Source organism: Gasterosteus aculeatus, chromosome 10, assembly GCF_964276395.1.
Source record: "Gasterosteus aculeatus chromosome 10, fGasAcu3.hap1.1, whole genome shotgun sequence".
NCBI lineage: Eukaryota > Metazoa > Chordata > Actinopteri > Perciformes > Gasterosteidae > Gasterosteus > Gasterosteus aculeatus.
In genome coordinates this window covers 2,375,914-2,396,324 of record NC_135697.1, presented here as the reverse complement: position 1 = coordinate 2,396,324, position 20,411 = coordinate 2,375,914, and the positions used below count along the sequence as shown (strand labels likewise).

General features: G+C 45.9%; 1 protein-coding gene and 2 long non-coding RNA genes across 3 annotated transcripts; 2 read left to right on the top strand and 1 right to left on the bottom strand.

Moving 5' to 3' along the window:
* Positions 1-247: 247 nt before the first annotated feature.
* Positions 248-3,407, top strand: LOC144383425 (uncharacterized). Its single transcript, XR_013450792.1, has 2 exons — positions 248-1,466; positions 1,606-3,407. It is a non-coding gene; the product is annotated as an uncharacterized LOC144383425 (long non-coding RNA).
* A 1,566-nt stretch (positions 3,408-4,973) lies between these two features.
* Positions 4,974-7,224, bottom strand: LOC144383608 (death domain-associated protein 6-like). Its single transcript, XM_078081872.1, has 4 exons — positions 7,195-7,224; positions 6,544-6,578; positions 5,234-5,387; positions 4,974-5,144 (listed from the first exon to the last, which is right to left on the bottom strand). The coding sequence occupies exons 1-4, from the start codon at positions 7,222-7,224 to the stop codon at positions 5,007-5,009; spliced, it is 357 nt and encodes a 118-aa protein (XP_077937998.1). The 3' UTR covers positions 4,974-5,006.
* Positions 7,225-8,965: 1,741 nt separating this feature from the next.
* Positions 8,966-9,301, top strand: LOC144383426 (uncharacterized). Its single transcript, XR_013450793.1, has 2 exons — positions 8,966-9,103; positions 9,243-9,301. It is a non-coding gene; the product is annotated as an uncharacterized LOC144383426 (long non-coding RNA).
* The last annotated feature ends 11,110 nt before the right edge of the window (positions 9,302-20,411 follow it).

Below are 20,411 nucleotides of genomic sequence, written 5' to 3'. Positions count from 1 at the left end.
AGAATCACACACGGTTGGTATGGGGGGAATTATTTCACTAGGATAAATTTACTGACACATTTTTCCTCGAATACATGTGCATGGCAATTGTTAACTATGTTTTGCTTTTCAGTAGGAACAGGCGACTCCAATGCGAGACGGTCCAGATCGGCAACGACACCCAGTAGAAACGGCGTTGTGGGAGTTTTACGACGTTGTTGGATAAGCCAGGAGGTGGCCTGGGGGTTGATTAGCATCACCAAAGGCTATGTGAAGGGATGCTTTTACACCTACCTCAACATGAGGGACTGGGGGAGAACAGAATATAACTAGAGTATCTGCCGATTTGGGAACATTATTGCATGCAGTGAAAAACACAATCATAAGATTCTAAACAACAGAGTTGTGTAGATGACATTGATTTAAGGTGTTAAGAACATACAGTCTTTCTATTGATGAAACAACTCACGAATTGATTGGAATGTTTTTAGGAAAACACTAGATGTTAGAGTTTAGCTACTCAAGTGGCATTTTACGGATAACAGCAGACGATGGCCAACGCAGGAAGATCCAACCTGAACTTTTCTTCCTGGAACGAATGTGTAATGACATTGCTCTTCTCATACACTGACACAAGGACTGATGAGACACACAGATGATACAATTACTCCACATTAAAAGAAATAGCTAAAACTGGGAAATAAGTGGGTAAAAGGTTGAGTTCCAGTTATGTTAAATATGCACACACTAGATGGTAGAACTTGTTTGCTTGAAGAGTTTGGTAAACCAGAAGAAAGAGCAACATGAATTGGGTGAACACACACACACACACACACTCACACGCACATCTAGACACACCTACACACACGCACACATAGCTGCACCACTTGTGCTTCTCTATTCAACAGCCGATTGGGGAATCTTGTCCTAATGGGACCTCCGGTTAGCAGAGCAGTCTGCTTACAGGAACTGAGGTGATCCGAGGTCCAAGGAGGGAGCGTGAAGCTTAATCACACATCTAGGATGACAGCTACGTGTCATCTGACCAAACCGCTGACAACAACAGATGTTCCAACAGAGGAACATCAAGGAGGAGAAGTATAGGCACACACATACAACGAAGGAATCCACAAACACTGAGCTAATGTGACACACAATTTCCAGATTAGAGAAGGCACGGGAACTGCTGGGACACTTGATAAACACATATGATAAGAATGTTCAAACAAACATACGCCAACGATATTACAGTAACAGAACTTGAGGATTTTGAATTCAGAGCGGCTATTCGGTTGCAATGACCAAGCATCACCAAGATAAAACTAAGCAGCATTAGACACATTCACGGGGGAACATTTGGACAGAAGGAGGGGAGAGCGGTTTTGGCTTATCACAGTTCTAAATTAGATCCCATAGAACTAGGACAAGTAGGCTGCACCAGACATTTGGCCGCAATAGCTCGAGCGGTACAGAAGACTGCATACTTGGTAATGTGTCATCCTTTGAAGGTCCACACAGACCACGGTGTTGTAGCTTATCTGGACACACAAGCTTTCACTCTGACAGCTATGAGAGGGGCTAGGATATCTGGTATATTGACCCAGCCCCATCTCTCTTTCACATCAGAAGGTGTGAATATGACATCTGGATTGCCACCTACTGAGGGTGGTCATGACTGTGCAGAAGTAGCTAGGAAGGAGACGAAGGTGACGAACGCAGAGACAGCCGCCAGCCAAGGGAAGCAGGTTCCAGTCATACTGCCAGGAAGCTGGGTGTGGATTAAGGCCCATAAACGCAAGTGGAGTGATCCAAGGTGGACCGGTCCATGGGAGGTAGTATTGGCAACATCACACTCGGTAAAGGTGAAAGGTAAAGCGGGAGCCACTTGGCATCATCTCACACATTGTGCACCTGCTAAGGCACCAAGCCAAACCCTTGCGGAGACCCGATTAAATACCAGGCAAGTTAATTCAGAGCCAAAAGACACAGGAGGGGACAAAGCAGCAGAAAATGTCTCGCCCACAGCGTAAGTATCAGTTGGTAGTAGGGGGTTCAAGTTCAGTTCGGGGAAGTGCAGCTGTTCACACAGGTGACGATGACATGACGTCTGTAAGTGATCTATCCCATCCCAGTCGACAAGATGTTTCCTTACCACCTAACATCCAAGCAGCAATTGCTCTCACGTTGACATTCAAGGAAAATATAACTGCATCTGTTCAATTTGATTATTGTGATATTGCAGCCTGCGGAGTCCAAGACCTCAGGTTTTGGAGGTCGGACCAATACTTGTGTTCCACCACCAACCGATGTGGACCAGGAGTCAGGTTTGGTAAGCCAGTGGAGCAGTACGGCTGTGACTGCGAGGAGGCAGAATGGAAGTTCGCACACACTGGTAGATGGAAGTCATCTAAAACTGGTCCTAAACCTGGGCTGCAAACCCGTTTAACGATGCGGAAAAACCGATATCCAGATTTGGCTAAATGTGGGGGGGGGTTGTGCAATCCACTGATAATCACATTGAAAAATCCAGAATTGGGGGACAGTGGACTATACGTGTTGAAAGGAGGGACATACGATATTGAAAGCCCACAAGGGTTGTTTAAGATTGTTGTTAAACCCTCTGCTAACAAACAGGAATCCACTGCTGATCAGGTTGGAGCTGAAGCTGACACTTCTTGGGAGGGTGTGGTAAAACGGGAAACTGGATTCTCGGAGTCTAATCTATGGCTCCAATGGGTACAGTATACTGCCACAAACATGCACAGTACAGATTGTATAGTGTGTTCTCAACCTAGGCCTATGCCCACTCCTGTACGTTCCAGAATCAGACCAATAAGTCCTATATTCAAATGTATACTGGAGCTCTTTGTCCTGCAGACTCAGCCTGTCCACCATACTTGTCTAGAGTTCCAATGGGATTATCCGCCAGCTACCTTGAGCACGCCACCTCAATTTATGGTTCCAGATGGTACATTTGATTGCATAGTATCAGAGATTACGGGAGGGATAAAAGTAGGTGACATTGTAGGAGTAAACTGTACCACAGTTCAGTTTGCTAATGTCACTCGATATTCAAGTGTGTTGAATCAGACGATTTCCAGAGCCGACCTCTGGTGGTGGTGTGGAACTAAGGTTATTTATCCAACGCTGCCAGCTAATTGGACGGGTACTTGTGCATTAGTGCAGCTTATCATGCCATTCTATGTCTTTCCAGTGAAGGAGACCTCATTTCAAGACTTGATTTCACCACATCCTCACGTCGCCAGGAGAGCGAAGAGATCCACTAGTCCTGCGGGCTCATTTGATAGTCATGTGTACTTAGATGCCATTGGGGTGCCCAGAGGGGTGCCTGATGAGTTTAAAGCCAGGAATCAAATTGCGAGCGGCATAGAATCCTTTTTCTTCTGGTGGGTGACAATCAATAAAAATGTAGACTGGATTAATTACATATACTACAACCAGCAGCGATTTATAAATTTCACCCGGGATGCCATAACAGGGCTCCACGAGCAGTTGGATAAGACTAGTTTGATGGCATGGCAAAATAGAATGGCACTGGACATGATCTCGGCAGAGAAGGGAGGAGTCTGTAGAATGTTTGGATCTGCCTGTTGTACTTTCATTCCCAATAATACAGCGTCTGACGGATCGGTGTCCAAAGCACTGGCTGGACTGACAGCTCGAACCAGCAGCTGGCAGACAACTAAGGCGACGACAATCCTCTCACCAACGGGTTTGTCAGTATTATAGCACAACGGAAAAGTGCATTCCTGTCTGCGTTAACCCTTCTTGTGTTACAGTCATGATCTAGTCCACTACGGATGAAGCTGCATCTCCTGCATCCTTGGATTCCTGCAGGGATTGATCGATATTGTGTTTAGTGAGACTAGCATACAGGGAAATCAATTGCGAGTAGATGATGAGGGACAATCACTGTTGACGGATGTGACTGTATGATAATTTTTCTGTCTTTGAGAGATGCTCACAGTGAACTGTGAGCAAGGAGGGAATTGTTAGGGATTTAAGCCAGAAGTGCACCCCTAGTCAGGGAATTATAGTACGTGTAATAATGTTTAGTGTTAGAATTGTAGTTTGTGTGATGTTAGATATTAGTTATTACATTAACATGTTAGATGAAGTGAATGCAATTTCAATCAAACACAATTCATAGTCATTTAAATCATATAAACACTGTACACATTAACATTCTGTCACAATGTGATGTTAAAACCTGGGGACGGATGCCAATTGCCGTTCTTTATGGATTTCTCCCAATTTTATCCCCAAAAAGGGTTTTTTGGGAGTTTTTTCTCCTGTCAGGTAATAAAATGAACAACTTCATGTAAGGCAGCCGACTGAGGCAAATGTCTTGAGAATTGAACCACATGAACTGTTTTAGATCTTATGACGAAGTGTGATGAACGGTGATCATTAATGATGGGTTGTTGTAATGAAAGTGTACTAGTTATAAGATGAAGACTTAAACAATGTATGCTTTGTTAAATTCACTCATTGAGGCATAAAGCCACTTTATCTGCATTGAGTGCATTGGAGTGTGAGGGACAGCTAGGACAGAGAGGTTTCAGGTTACAGCTGCAGCTTCACACCTCAACGTGGAAGGGACAATGGAGGAGGTGACCCTTTGGAGAAGAGGCCAATGATATTCAAATGCACCAAAGAAGACACACCTCAAGAGGTTTCAAAGGGCCATGGCGGGGAAAAGACTGTTAGAACTTCTCCTGCAGCCGCGTTGATAAGTCACTTCAGACTTGCTCAGAGGATTCTCTATTTCGCGAAATATTCCACTGTTCGCTTAGTATTTCACTTTGTAATTGTAATCCCTATTACGTTGTTCAGTTATTAAATAACTTTTGATTTTTGAATTTAAACGAATTGACTCATTCGTGTCCTCGTTTACGGCCGGGACGAGAACAAAGGATGGAGTCCTCCCTCGAGAGCTTCCGAAACCTTAACAACTCCTGTTAAATCTGCCCCACCTCCCCAAGCGTCCGGGGCATCCAAACTGCCTAAAGCAGCCAGCAGCTCACCTTCTTGTTGATCTCAGGGTAACGAGTGCTATTGTAGCGGATCCTCTGCTCAATGACTCGGCCCGTCAGGGTGCTGCAGCTCTTTAGCTCACACAGCTTTTCGTAAATCTTTATCATCTGGAGGAAGAGGAGGACAGAAGAAGAGGTGTGACTTGTCTGTGTCTATAATCAGTGGAGCCCTGAGCCTGATCCAGCTGCAGGCTGACCTTGCGTTTCAGCTTGTGTTCTTGGATGTATAAAGAGTCCTCCGCTCCCAAGTCATCTAAATTCAGCTCGGCGTGCTGCAGGCGGTAGATCTCGTCGTTGTACACCTTCAGCAGGTTCTCCAGGTACGCTATCTGAGAGAACACGAGACAAGACCTGATGGGTGAGGTCAGTCTGTCTACATGACTCAGCAGTTTAGACGGCTCGTCCTGAGTGATTTTACTGCCTCAAGATGCATGTTGGGAATGAAAGGAAATAAAAGAGTAAGGTGTGATTGGTTAATGGTTTCTAAGTTGCCAAGTAAAGTACTCACACTGACAAACGAGTAACCTTAGTGACAGGATTAAGAGGGGGAGAAATCAAACTGTCTATCTGACGTTTTTCACTAACTCAATATCGCTGACTCATACAGGGGTTGTTTGGACTTTGAGCTCATTTATAAAACCTAATTCTCTCTAGTGGGATTTTTTCCTGACTTTTATGAAAAGCACTTCATAAACACTGAAGAAACTTACCTAAAAATCACATTTCTGTTTGTTATTCTCAACAGCTGAATTTGTTTTAAAAAGATAAATCAGACACACTTTCTACCAAAGTAGTATTCATCAACTTCGCTAAGCGGTCGACTCGGAATCGCAAAGCTTGTCCAAAGTGCACCGATCGTCATACCAGCAACGACGCCTCTGATTGGCTCATAGATGTTGTTTGGTCAGTAACGTCATTAGCCATTGGGTGACGTGCTCACGTTGATTATAGTTGATGTTTTTAGATGTCTTATTTAAAACAAGTACATTACAACTATATACAGATGATTATACCTCAAAGTAAGGTTGAATAATGAATGACTCTGTATCAAACACACATTTCCAATTTAAAACTAAATAGAAGGACACTGTAAGAGCCTTTTTTGTTATTATTTGGTTGTTAGCTTCACCCTTAGATGGTCGGAGGTTGTGTTTCAATTAGGCTGCACGGTCAATAGAATCAGGTGTTGGTGTTTGTGGGAAGATAAATAGTTTTTGGACCGTGGAGCGCAGAACGTGAGCGTGACAGGGTGAACGTGACAGAGTGAACGTGACAGAGTGAACGTGACAGAGTGAACATGACAAGGTGAACGTGACAGTGAACGTGACAGGGTGAGCGTGACAGAGTGAGCGTGACAGAGTGAACGTGACAGAGTGAGCGGGTGGAAGAGGCATGTATTAAGATAATTTGATGGTGTCACTAATGAACAAAATAAAGGACAATTAAAGACAAGTGGAAATGTCTCAAGGAGTATTTAAACGCGTCAGAACGAACTCTAAACACCAACCAAGGGGACCTGACTTTGATGGGCAAAAAGAGTCTCTACAGACACAAATGACAAAAATTGTGAAGATAAATGGAGCCAGGATGAGTTTGCTGTCTTAGACGTCAAATCAAATGTGTTTCTGCCAACATTGATAGATTTGTATACTTTAAATGTATTTAATTATTAGGTTATAATGATTGACAATAACAAACCATAAACGTTTGGTGATTTTATAACTCTACAGTTATTTTCTTTGTATTATTTCATTAATTTGTAGTATGTCTTTATTTTATCAGTTTAAGATGCTAACGTATTTTAACTAAATCATTACTCCAAAAAAAAGTTCCCTTTCAATCTTATTCCAGAACTCAGGCAAGTTTCCTCCTTTTGGATCATCGGTCAAATTACATCTCACAGATCTTGGGATAAGTTCATCACAAAGGGTTTATTGATAAATGTTTCATCCCTGCAGACCTAAAAACGAAAAAATAGAAACATCACAGCCATTACAGTCTTTTAAAATATGTACATGGATTCTTCTAATACGCATTTTTCCAATTGTACTATTTTAAATCCACTGATAATAATTTTCCAACGTTATATCACACCAGCAGGCTTGATGATCATTTTAAGTTACGAATGTAACTACGGTTCTATTTCATCCTCACTGACCGCCAGAGGCAGTGCTTCACACTGGATCATCTTCTGTCTCGCGCATGCGCAGGTCGAGTCTTTATACCAACAAAGTCACCTGTGACCCCGATTGACCTCCCGTCACGTATAAGTACCGGTGTCATCCTGAGATCAGTCCTACCGAATCTTCTCGCGAGCTCACGGGATTCCGAGTGACTAAGAACTCTGTCATCCAGGATTCATAGAACCGTAGTTACACACGGAACTTTCCTTCTATTTCCTCCTTACTGACCTTCCAGAATTAGGGACGAGGATAGATTCCAGAGGAGATGCAGAGGTTGAAAGGTGATGGCGACTCATGGTCGAGGAGGGAGTGAGCAGACCTCCCTAAACAACAACTGATAAGAGGAGGAATCCTGGGGAAGTGTCGGAGCCATAAAATCCATCCACAGGTTGTATGTCATCTAAGAGTCATTTAAGAATCACACACGGTTGGTATGGGGGGAATTATTTCACTAGGATAAATTTACTGACACATTTTTCCTCGAATACATGTGCATGGCAATTGTTAACTATGTTTTGCTTTTCAGTAGGAACAGGCGACTCCAATGCGAGACGGTCCAGATCGGCAACGATACCCAGTAGAAACGGCGTTGTGGGAGTTTTACGACGTTGTTGGATAAGCCAGGAGGTGGCCTGGGGGTTGATTAGCATCACCAAAGGCTATGTGAAGGGATGCTTTTACACCTACCTCAACATGAGGGACTGGGGGAGAACAGAATATAACTAGAGTATCTGCCGATTTGGGAACATTATTGCATGCAGTGAAAAACACAATCATAAGATTCTAAACAACAGAGTTGTGTAGATGACATTGATTTAAGGTGTTAAGAACATACAGTCTTTCTATTGATGAAACAACTCACGAATTGATTGGAATGTTTTTAGGAAAACACTAGATGTTAGAGTTTAGCTACTCAAGTGGCATTTTACGGATAACAGCAGACGATGGCCAACGCAGGAAGATCCAACCTGAACTTTTCTTCCTGGAACGAATGTGTAATGACATTGCTCTTCTCATACACTGACACAAGGACTGATGAGACACACAGATGATACAATTACTCCACATTAAAAGAAATAGCTAAAACTGGGAAATAAGTGGGTAAAAGGTTGAGTTCCAGTTATGTTAAATATGCACACACTAGATGGTAGAACTTGTTTGCTTGAAGAGTTTGGTAAACCAGAAGAAAGAGCAACATGAATTGGGTGAACACACACACACACACACACACACTCACACGCACATCTAGACACACCTACACACACGCACACATAGCTGCACCACTTGTGCTTCTCTATTCAACAGCCGATTGGGGAATCTTGTCCTAATGGGACCTCCGGTTAGCAGAGCAGTCTGCTTACAGGAACTGAGGTGATCCGAGGTCCAAGGAGGGAGCGTGAAGCTTAATCACACATCTAGGATGACAGCTACGTGTCATCTGACCAAACCGCTGACAACAACAGATGTTCCAACAGAGGAACATCAAGGAGGAGAAGTATAGGCACACACATACAACGAAGGAATCCACAAACACTGAGCTAATGTGACACACAATTTCCAGATTAGAGAAGGCACGGGAACTGCTGGGACACTTGATAAACACATATGATAAGAATGTTCAAACAAACATACGCCAACGATATTACAGTAACAGAACTTGAGGATTTTGAATTCAGAGCGGCTATTCGGTTGCAATGACCAAGCATCACCAAGATAAAACTAAGCAGCATTAGACACATTCACGGGGGAACATTTGGACAGAAGGAGGGGAGAGCGGTTTTGGCTTATCACAGTTCTAAATTAGATCCCATAGAACTAGGACAAGTAGGCTGCACCAGACATTTGGCCGCAATAGCTCGAGCGGTACAGAAGACTGCATACTTGGTAATGTGTCATCCTTTGAAGGTCCACACAGACCACGGTGTTGTAGCTTATCTGGACACACAAGCTTTCACTCTGACAGCTATGAGAGGGGCTAGGATATCTGGTATATTGACCCAGCCCCATCTCTCTTTCACATCAGAAGGTGTGAATATGACATCTGGATTGCCACCTACTGAGGGTGGTCATGACTGTGCAGAAGTAGCTAGGAAGGAGACGAAGGTGACGAACGCAGAGACAGCCGCCAGCCAAGGGAAGCAGGTTCCAGTCATACTGCCAGGAAGCTGGGTGTGGATTAAGGCCCATAAACGCAAGTGGAGTGATCCAAGGTGGACCGGTCCTTGGGAGGTAGTATTGGCAACGTCACACTCGGTAAAGGTGAAAGGTAAAGCGGGAGCCACTTGGCATCATCTCACACATTGTGCACCTGCTAAGGCACCAAGCCAAACCCTTGCGGAGACCCGATTAAATACCAGGCAAGTTAATTCAGAGCCAAAAGACACAGGAGGGGACAAAGCAGCAGAAAATGTCTCGCCCACAGCGTAAGTATCAGTTGGTAGTAGGGGGTTCAAGTTCAGTTCGGGGAAGTGCAGCTGTTCACACAGGTGACGATGACATGACGTCTGTAAGTGATCTATCCCATCCCAGTCGACAAGATGTTTCCTTACCACCTAACATCCAAGCAGCAATTGCTCTCACGTTGACATTCAAGGAAAATATAACTGCATCTGTTCAATTTGATTATTGTGATATTGCAGCCTGCGGAGTCCAAGACCTCAGGTTTTGGAGGTCGGACCAATACTTGTGTTCCACCACCAACCGATGTGGACCAGGAGTCAGGTTTGGTAAGCCAGTGGAGCAGTACGGCTGTGACTGCGAGGAGGCAGAATGGAAGTTCGCACACACTGGTAGATGGAAGTCATCTAAAACTGGTCCTAAACCTGGGCTGCAAACCCGTTTAACGATGCGGAAAAACCGATATCCAGATTTGGCTAAATGTGGGGGGGGGTTGTGCAATCCACTGATAATCACATTGAAAAATCCAGAATTGGGGGACAGTGGACTATACGTGTTGAAAGGAGGGACATACGATATTGAAAGCCCACAAGGGTTGTTTAAGATTGTTGTTAAACCCTCTGCTAACAAACAGGAATCCACTGCTGATCAGGTTGGAGCTGAAGCTGACACTTCTTGGGAGGGTGTGGTAAAACGGGAAACTGGATTCTCGGAGTCTAATCTATGGCTCCAATGGGTACAGTATACTGCCACAAACATGCACAGTACAGATTGTATAGTGTGTTCTCAACCTAGGCCTATGCCCACTCCTGTACGTTCCAGAATCAGACCAATAAGTCCTATATTCAAATGTATACTGGAGCTCTTTGTCCTGCAGACTCAGCCTGTCCACCATACTTGTCTAGAGTTCCAATGGGATTATCCGCCAGCTACCTTGAGCACGCCACCTCAATTTATGGTTCCAGATGGTACATTTGATTGCATAGTATCAGAGATTACGGGAGGGATAAAAGTAGGTGACATTGTAGGAGTAAACTGTACCACAGTTCAGTTTGCTAATGTCACTCGATATTCAAGTGTGTTGAATCAGACGATTTCCAGAGCCGACCTCTGGTGGTGGTGTGGAACTAAGGTTATTTATCCAACGCTGCCAGCTAATTGGACGGGTACTTGTGCATTAGTGCAGCTTATCATGCCATTCTATGTCTTTCCAGTGAAGGAGACCTCATTTCAAGACTTGATTTCACCACATCCTCACGTCGCCAGGAGAGCGAAGAGATCCACTAGTCCTGCGGGCTCATTTGATAGTCATGTGTACTTAGATGCCATTGGGGTGCCCAGAGGGGTGCCTGATGAGTTTAAAACCAGGAATCAAATTGCGAGCGGCATAGAATCCTTTTTCTTCTGGTGGGTGACAATCAATAAAAATGTAGACTGGATTAATTACATATACTACAACCAGCAGCGATTCATAAATTTCACCCGGGATGCCATAACAGGGCTCCACGAGCAGTTGGATAAGACTAGTTTGATGGCATGGCAAAATAGAATGGCACTGGACATGATCTCGGCAGAGAAGGGAGGAGTCTGTAGAATGTTTGGATCTGCCTGTTGTACTTTCATTCCCAATAATACAGCGTCTGACGGATCGGTGTCCAAAGCACTGGCTGGACTGACAGCTCGAACCAGCAGCTGGCAGACAACTAAGGCGACGACAATCCTCTCACCAACGGGTTTGTCAGTATTATAGCACAACGGAAAAGTGCATTCCTGTCTGCGTTAACCCTTCTTGTGTTACAGTCATGATCTAGTCCACTACGGATGAAGCTGCATCTCCTGCATCCTTGGATTCCTGCAGGGATTGATCGATATTGTGTTTAGTGAGACTAGCATACAGGGAAATCAATTGCGAGTAGATGATGAGGGACAATCACTGTTGACGGATGTGACTGTATGATAATTTTTCTGTCTTTGAGAGATGCTCACAGTGAACTGTGAGCAAGGAGGGAATTGTTAGGGATTTAAGCCAGAAGTGCACCCCTAGTCAGGGAATTATAGTACGTGTAATAATGTTTAGTGTTAGAATTGTAGTTTGTGTGATGTTAGATATTAGTTATTACATTAACATGTTAGATGAAGTGAATGCAATTTCAATCAAACACAATTCATAGTCATTTAAATCATATAAACACTGTACACATTAACATTCTGTCACAATGTGATGTTAAAACCTGGGGACGGATGCCAATTGCCGTTCTTTATGGATTTCTCCCAATTTTATCCCCAAAAAGGGTTTTTTGGGAGTTTTTTCTCCTGTCAGGTAATAAAATGAACAACTTCATGTAAGGCAGCCGACTGAGGCAAATGTCTTGAGAATTGAACCACATGAACTGTTTTAGATCTTATGACGAAGTGTGATGAACGGTGATCATTAATGATGGGTTGTTGTAATGAAAGTGTACTAGTTATAAGATGAAGACTTAAACAATGTATGCTTTGTTAAATTCACTCATTGAGGCATAAAGCCACTTTATCTGCATTGAGTGCATTGGAGTGTGAGGGACAGCTAGGACAGAGAGGTTTCAGGTTACAGCTGCAGCTTCACACCTCAACGTGGAAGGGACAATGGAGGAGGTGACCCTTTGGAGAAGAGGCCAATGATATTCAAATGCACCAAGGAAGACACACCTCAAGAGGTTTCAAAGGGCCATGGCGGGGAAAAGACTGTTAGAACTTCTCCTGCAGCCGCGTTGATAAGTCACTTCAGACTTGCTCAGAGGATTCTCTATTTCGCGAAATATTCCACTGTTCGCTTAGTATTTCACTTTGTAATTGTAATCCCTATTACGTTGTTCAGTTATTAAATAACTTTTGATTTTTGAATTTAAACGAATTGACTCATTCGTGTCCTCGTTTACGGCCGGGACGAGAACAAAGGATGGAGTCCTCCCTCGAGAGCTTCCGAAACCTTAACAACTCCTGTTAAATCTGCCCCACCTCCCCAAGCGTCCGGGGCATCCAAACTGCCTAAAGCAGCCAGCAGCTCACCTTCTTGTTGATCTCAGGGTAACGAGTGCTATTGTAGCGGATCCTCTGCTCAATGACTCGGCCCGTCAGGGTGCTGCAGCTCTTTAGCTCACACAGCTTTTCGTAAATCTTTATCATCTGGAGGAAGAGGAGGACAGAAGAAGAGGTGTGACTTGTCTGTGTCTATAATCAGTGGAGCCCTGAGCCTGATCCAGCTGCAGGCTGACCTTGCGTTTCAGCTTGTGTTCTTGGATGTATAAAGAGTCCTCCGCTCCCAAGTCATCTAAATTCAGCTCGGCGTGCTGCAGGCGGTAGATCTCGTCGTTGTACACCTTCAGCAGGTTCTCCAGGTACGCTATCTGAGAGAACACGAGAAAAGACCTGATGGGTGAGGTCAGTCTGTCTACATGACTCAGCAGTTTAGACGGCTCGTCCTGAGTGATTTTACTGCCTCAAGATGCATGTTGGGAATGAAAGGAAATAAAAGAGTAAGGTGTGATTGGTTAATGGTTTCTAAGTTGCCAAGTAAAGTACTCACACTGACAAACGAGTAACCTTGGTGACAGGATTAAGAGGGGGAGAAACCAAATTGTCTATCTGACGTTTTTCACTAACTCAATATCGCTGACTCATACAGGGGTTGTTTGGACTTTGAGCTCATTTATAAAACCTAATTCTCTCTAGTGGGATTTTTTCCTGACTTTTATGAAAAGCACTTCATAAACACTGAAGAAACTTACCTAAAAATCACATTTCTGTTTGTTATTCTCAACAGCTGAATTTGTTTTAAAAAGATAAATCAGACACACTTTCTACCAAAGTAGTATTCATCAACTTCGCTAAGCGGTCGACTCGGAATCGCAAAGCTTGTCCAAAGTGCACCGATCGTCATACCAGCAACGACGCCTCTGATTGGCTCATAGATGTTGTTTGGTCAGTAACGTCATTAGCCATTGGGTGACGTGCTCACGTTGATTATAGTTGATGTTTTTAGATGTCTTATTTAAAACAAGTACATTACAACTATATACAGATGATTATACCTCAAAGTAAGGTTGAATAATGAATGACTCTGTATCAAACACACATTTCCAATTTAAAACTAAATAGAAGGACACTGTAAGAGCCTTTTTTGTTAATATTTGGTTGTTAGCTTCACCCTTAGATGGTCGGAGGTTGTGTTTCAATTAGGCTGCACGGTCAATAGAATCAGGTGTTGGTGTTTGTGGGAAGATAAATAGTTTTTGGACCGTGGAGCGCAGAACGTGAGCGTGACAGGGTGAACGTGACAGAGTGAACGTGACAGAGTGAACGTGACAGAGTGAACATGACAAGGTGAACGTGACAGTGAACGTGACAGGGTGAGCGTGACAGAGTGAGCGTGACAGAGTGAACGTGACAGAGTGAGCGGGTGGAAGAGGCATGTATTAAGATAATTTGATGGTGTCACTAATGAACAAAATAAAGGACAATTAAAGACAAGTGGAAATGTCTCAAGGAGTATTTAAACGCGTCAGAACGAACTCTAAACACCAACCAAGGGGACCTGACTTTGATGGGCAAAAAGAGTCTCTACAGACACAAATGACAAAAATTGTGAAGATAAATGGAGCCAGGATGAGTTTGCTGTCTTAGACGTCAAATCAAATGTGTTTCTGCCAACATTGATAGATTTGTATACTTTAAATGTATTTAATTATTAGGTTATAATGATTGATAATAACAAACCATAAACGTTTGGTGATTTTATAACTCTACAGTTATTTTCTTTGTATTATTTCATTAATTTGTAGTATGTCTTTATTTTATCAGTTTAAGATGCTAACGTATTTTAACTAAATCATTACTCCAAAAAAAAGTTCCCTTTCAATCTTATTCCAGAACTCAGGCAAGTTTCCTCCTTTTGGATCATCGGTCAAATTACATCTCACAGATCTTGGGATAAGTTCATCACAAAGGGTTTATTGATAAATGTTTCATCCCTTGTCAGGGTTGAGGGAAGGCAGGACTCAGACGCAGACTTGCGGGAAACAAAAGACTTTAATAGTCAAAACGCAGGAACCGGGAGGAAAACCAGCAGGCAACATGTGAGACGAAAGACAATGACGCGACAAGTGACACAGGAGACACACTGCTTAAATACACAAGGGAGGTGCAGGTGATTGGACACAGGTGGAAACTATTAGAGGAACACAGGGGATGACGAGACAAGGCAGGAAGTGAAGTTACCCAGGGACACGAGTGGCAGAAAACTACAAAATAAGACAGGAAGTGAACCACACCGTGACAGTACCCCCCCCTCAAGGGCCGACTTCCAGGCGGCTCACACTAGAGCGAAACAAGGGGAGGGGGGGAGGGAACCCCGAGACGTTGGTCGGACCACCCGGGAAACTCTGGCGGGCGGCCCGGCGGGCGGCCAGACGAGCGGGGAGCCTCTGGGGGTCGGCCCGGCGGGCGGCCAGACGAGCAGGGAGCCTCTGGGGGTCGGCCCGGCGGGCGGTCCTTTCGCCGGGAAACGTCCGGGGTAGTAGTCGTCGTCGGCAGCTCGGGGACACGGGAAACCTCCGTAGCGAGGTCCAGCTCGGGGACACGGGAAACCTCCGTAGCGAGGTCCAGCTCGGGGACACGGGAAACCTCCGTAGCGAGGTCCAGCTCGGGGACACGGGAAACCTCCGTAGCGAGGTCCAGCTCGGGGACACGGGAAACCTCCGTAGCGAGGTCCAGCTCGGGGACACGGGAAACCTCCGTAGCGAGGTCCAGCTCGGGGACACGGAACACCTCCGTAGTGAGGCCCAGCTCGGGGACACGGAACACCTCCGTAGTGAGGTCCAGCTCGGGGACACGGAACACCTCCGTAGTGAGGTCCAGCTCGGGGACACGGAACACCTCCGCAGTCTGCTCCAGCTCGGGGACACGGAACACCTCCGCAGTCTGCTCCAGCTCGGGGACACGGAACACCTCCGCAGTCTGCTCCAGCTCGGGGACACGGAACACCTCCGCAGTCTGCTCCAGCTCGGGGACACGGAACACCTCCGCAGTCTGCTCCAGCTCGGGGACACGGAACACCTCCGCAGTCTGCTCCAGCTCGGGGACACGGAACAACTCCGCAGTCTGCTCCAGCTCGGGGACACGGAACAACTCCGCTGTCTGCTCCAGCTCGGGGACACGGAACAACTCCCCAGTCTGCTCCAGCTCGGGGACACGGAACAACTCCCCAGTCTGCTCCAGCTCGGGGACATGGAACAACTCCGTAGTCTGCGGCGGCTCAGCCCCCCCCATAACCCACCCCGTAGCCCCCCCCTCAAGGGCCGGATCCCAGACGGCCCTCAAATCACCAACGGGAGGGTGGGAGAGGACCATGGGATGGGAGGGAGGGAGCCTGAGTCTCGGAGCGGGGACTGGGGGCGTCGGGGGCATGGAGCGTGGGGCCGGTACTGGTCGGGTCGGGGGCATGGAGCGTGGGGCCGGTACTGGTCGGGTCGGGGGCATGGAGCGTGGGGCCGGTACTGGTCGGGTCGGGGGCATGGAGCGTGGGGCCGGTACTGGTCGGGTCGGGGGCATGGAGCGTGGGGCCGGTACTGGTCGGGTCGGGGGCATGGAGCGTGGGGCCGGTACTGGTCGGGTCGGGGGCATGGAGCGTGGGGCCGGTACTGGTCGGGTCGGGGGCATGGAGCGTGGGCCCGGTACTGGTCGGGTCGGGGGCATGGAGCGTGGGGCCGGAACTGGTCGGGTCGGGGGCATGGAGCGTGGGGCCGGAACTGGTCGGGTCGGGGGCATGGGTGAGAGTCGCGGCGGCCCAGCGGGAACGGGAGATCGCTGCGGCGGCCCAGCGGGAACGGGAGATCGCTGCGGCGGCCCAGCGGGAACGGGAGATCGCTGCGGCGGCCCAGCGGGAACGGGAGATCGCTGCGGCGGCCCAGCGGGAACGGGAGATCGCTGCGGCCGCCCAGCGGGAACGGGAGATCGCTGCGGCCGCCCAGCGGGAACGGGAGATCGCTGCGGCCGCCCAGCGGGAACGGGAGATCGCTGCGGCCGCCCAGCGGGAACGGGAGATCGTTGCGGCGGCCCAGCGGGAACGGGAGATCGCTTCTTCCGCTTGCTCCTCCTAGGGTTAAGGAGGTCCCTGAGCTCGAGGCAGGCGAGCTGATAGCTCCTGGGACCAAAAACACAGTTTGTTTTCCGCTGCCAGAAGGGACTCCTTACGTCCAGGTAGTCCGGACCGTAGTCTGGCAGTGGGTCTGCTGAGCCCTTCTTTGGTCGCGTCATTCTGTCAGGGTTGAGGGAAGGCAGGACTCAGACGCAGACTTGCGGGAAACAAAAGACTTTAATAGTCAAAACGCAGGAACCGGGAGGAAAACCAGCAGGCAACATGTGAGACGAAAGACAATGACGCGACAAGTGACACAGGAGACACACTGCTTAAATACACAAGGGAGGTGCAGGTGATTGGACACAGGTGGAAACTATTAGAGGAACACAGGGGATGACGAGACAAGGCAGGAAGTGAAGTTACCCAGGGACACGAGTGGCAGAAAACTACAAAATAAGACAGGAAGTGAACCACACCGTGACATCCCTGCAGACCTAAAAACGAAAAAATAGAAACATCACAGCCATTACAGTCTTTTAAAATATGTACATGGATTCTTCTAATACGCATTTTTCCAATTGTACTATTTTAAATCCACTGATAATAATTTTCCAACGTTATATCACACCAGCAGGCTTGATGATCATTTTAAGTTACGAATGTAACTACGGTTCTATTTCATCCTCACTGACCGCCAGAGGCAGTGCTTCACACTGGATCATCTTCTGTCTCGCGCATGCGCAGGTCGAGTCTTTATACCAACAAAGTCACCTGTGACCCCGATTGACCTCCCGTCTCGTATAAGTACCGGTGTCATCCTGAGATCAGTCCTACCGAATCTTCTTGCGAGCTCACGGGATTCCGAGTGACTAAGAACTCTGTCATCCAGGATTCATAGAACCGTAGTTACACACGGAACTTTCCTACTATTTCCTCCTTACTGACCTTCCAGAGGCAGCGCTTCACACTGGATGACTTATACCAACTGAGTCACAAGGATTACATACATACGTATTGCTCAGGCAGAGGAACTGGGCCAAAGAACCCTCCCCAGCGGGTGAGGGGGTGACAACGTTCACTCTGTAGTGTTCTGTCAGTGTGCTGCCTTTAAGGCCGCAGCACATACATGTATATCCGTCATAGGCGTTCCTCTCAGGACCGTCCATGATGAGGAGACACTCCTGGTAGAGTGTCGCTGCATTCTCAATGGCTGAGCTTGGTTGCTCGCCTTGTATGTCTAGGCAATGGCCTCTGAAACCCAGTAGGATGGGCGCTGCTTTGAGAGAGCACAGCCCTCAGTACCGGTTCCAAACCGCTGTTATCAAGCGGGAACTTCTAAACAAGTTCTGAGGGCCCGTACGTGGCATGGTAGCCCTGACCTCGCCTCTCCTGCTGGAGGGACGGGGGTCAACTGTGTAGGCTAAATAGGCTGGTTGATGCGTGAGCTTGTTCGCACCGTTGGAAGGGGCGCTGCCTCAGGCCACAGAGTGATGCCAGAGCCATCTGAGGAACCCTCACATAGGATTTGCTCCCCACAGGGCATGCAGCTCGCCTATAGGTTTAGCGGCTGCGATGGCAAGGAGAGAAATACCCCTTTGGGCCACCAGCCATCCCGGCTCCACCTGTGTCGGGGGTTCAAAAGGCACGTCTAGGGTCTCTGTTTGGGGGGCAGGGGTAAAGCAGAGGTTAGCAACGGGACACAAATAGTTCAGCACTAGAAATAGAGCGTCTAATTAGAGGAAGCAGGAACAGGTGAGGGGAAGAGAGGATGAGGAGATGAGAGAATGAGAAGCAGCTGGGAATGAAGGAGCAGGTGTAATTAAGTGTGTGTGTGTGTGTGTGTGTGTGTGTGTGTGTGTGTGTGTGTGTGTGTGTGTGTGTGTGTGTGTGTGTGTGTGTGTGTGTGTGTGTGTGTGTGTGAGTGAAGGAGGGGGTGCGAGTGTGTGTAAATTACACGAAAGGGGTGGAAAGGAAAAAGAGGAAGGGACCCGGTTCATGACAATATCATTCTGTAAACAGTTTCTAATTGTTTAAAAAGTTATTTTATTAAAGAATCACTAGATTCATCTATATGGTGTTTTTTCACGTCCATTGTTATTACTGTGCATGAATGCGATGCATGAATCAAATTCTGATGTTTTGTGAATGCGCTGAATGATTTCTGCCATCAAGTGTTGCGTTTGAACAGATAAGTCCGTAAAAACAGTTTTGCTTTAAGTCTAGTACTCTTGACTAAAATATATAATATTACTAGTGGGTGAAAGAAAATAATCTCTTTGTTTTTTAATGCAGAAATAAATGTGCTGTAAATAATCTCAGTAATTGCGTCTTGGTTTTGTACTGCAATGATTTCAACATTTCTTACCACTACTTTTCTTTCTGTCTTCAGCACTGAGGAGAAAATGAGGTCTTTGAATGAACTGCTACCACATTCTGTGATCACAGTGATGTCAACTTGAGGTGCAATACGCAGTTAGCCAGCATTGTCACAGTCAATTTAGGGATGTTGCACATATGCATGCTCACCCACGATTAAAATGAACGCTGTGTACCTTTTGTTTGGTGTGTTCTCCAGAAGCAGAGATTCTGCCTGATATCGACACATAAATTATACAAATACGATTGGATTTCAGAGACTATGAGATTATTCATAATACGGAGATGGGTAGTTTATGATTTCTTTCCAAAGGTCAACTACAGACTTTGGCACAATAGTGTTCTCCTTAGAGGGTTGGTAATTTGATACTAATTTTCTGCAGTCCTCAAGTGTCCTTGAGGAAGCGTTGGAGGGAGACACTGAGCAACATTACAAGTCTACTGGTAGTAATGATTTAGACACCAATTAACAAGAATAACATATTGTCAGACAAACCATCAATTTGTAACAAGTTATCTTGCATTGGGATGTTATGGATTCCACTTTCTTATAACACACAATAAAGCTCCTGTTTTAACCAAACTGACCGTACTCCTCTTGGCTTCAAGGCCCCATTGCCATGTTGCACGCTGCAGTTATCCTGTACATGGTGCTGCATGTTGAGTGTTCTTCTGATCAAGGTTCAGAAACAGACAACTTAACAGCATCAATGGTTCCATAGTGTGAGAATGTTTTAAAAGTGACTATGATATTACACTCCATTTAGAATTAATGAAAAACTATTAACCGCAACTGGTCAAGTATTTATTTTATCAGCTTGGACAAATAATGTAGATGGTGTATTACGCCTGCAGACGAGGAATCTGTGTTGTATTCTAGCATTGTTGTAATAAAGAGGCAGCACTACTGGGTCTCTTGTTATTTTGCTAATATCTGTGGCGATGAATACAAATGCAAAGAGTAACAGTTTTGAGATCAAAGTTTCTCAGTGTGTGAGAAACTTTGATCAACGCTTTGCAATTTTGAAATAGTAATTAGTATGGTATAATTTAATGGCTAATTTTGTAGGCTATAACATATGAATCAAATTCAAATACTTCTATTACAATCTATTAGATTTAGTTGGAGCTTTATGAAAAAAAAGTTTAATTAAACAAATACAATTAAAAAACCCTGTATGATAAAAGGTTATATTCACTACATTTCGGCAACATAAGCAGGCAGTGCTGTAGTGTCGAAATAGCAACTACACCAGCAGACTAAAAAACAGCTACGCAAACAAATTACATTTCACTATAGAT

Excerpts from the sequence above, each read along its gene's own strand:
- LOC144383608 (XM_078081872.1), bottom strand. The coding sequence starts at position 7,224 with ATGATCCAGTGTGAAGCACTGCCTCTGGCG. Across the intron at positions 6,579-7,194 it reads GTGAAGCACTGCCTCTGGCG|AGACTCTTTTTGCCCATCAA; the intron begins GTCAGTGAGGAT and ends TTGTGTCTGTAG. Across the intron at positions 5,145-5,233 it reads AACACAAGCTGAAACGCAAG|ATGATAAAGATTTACGAAAA; the intron begins GTCAGCCTGCAG and ends CTCTTCCTCCAG.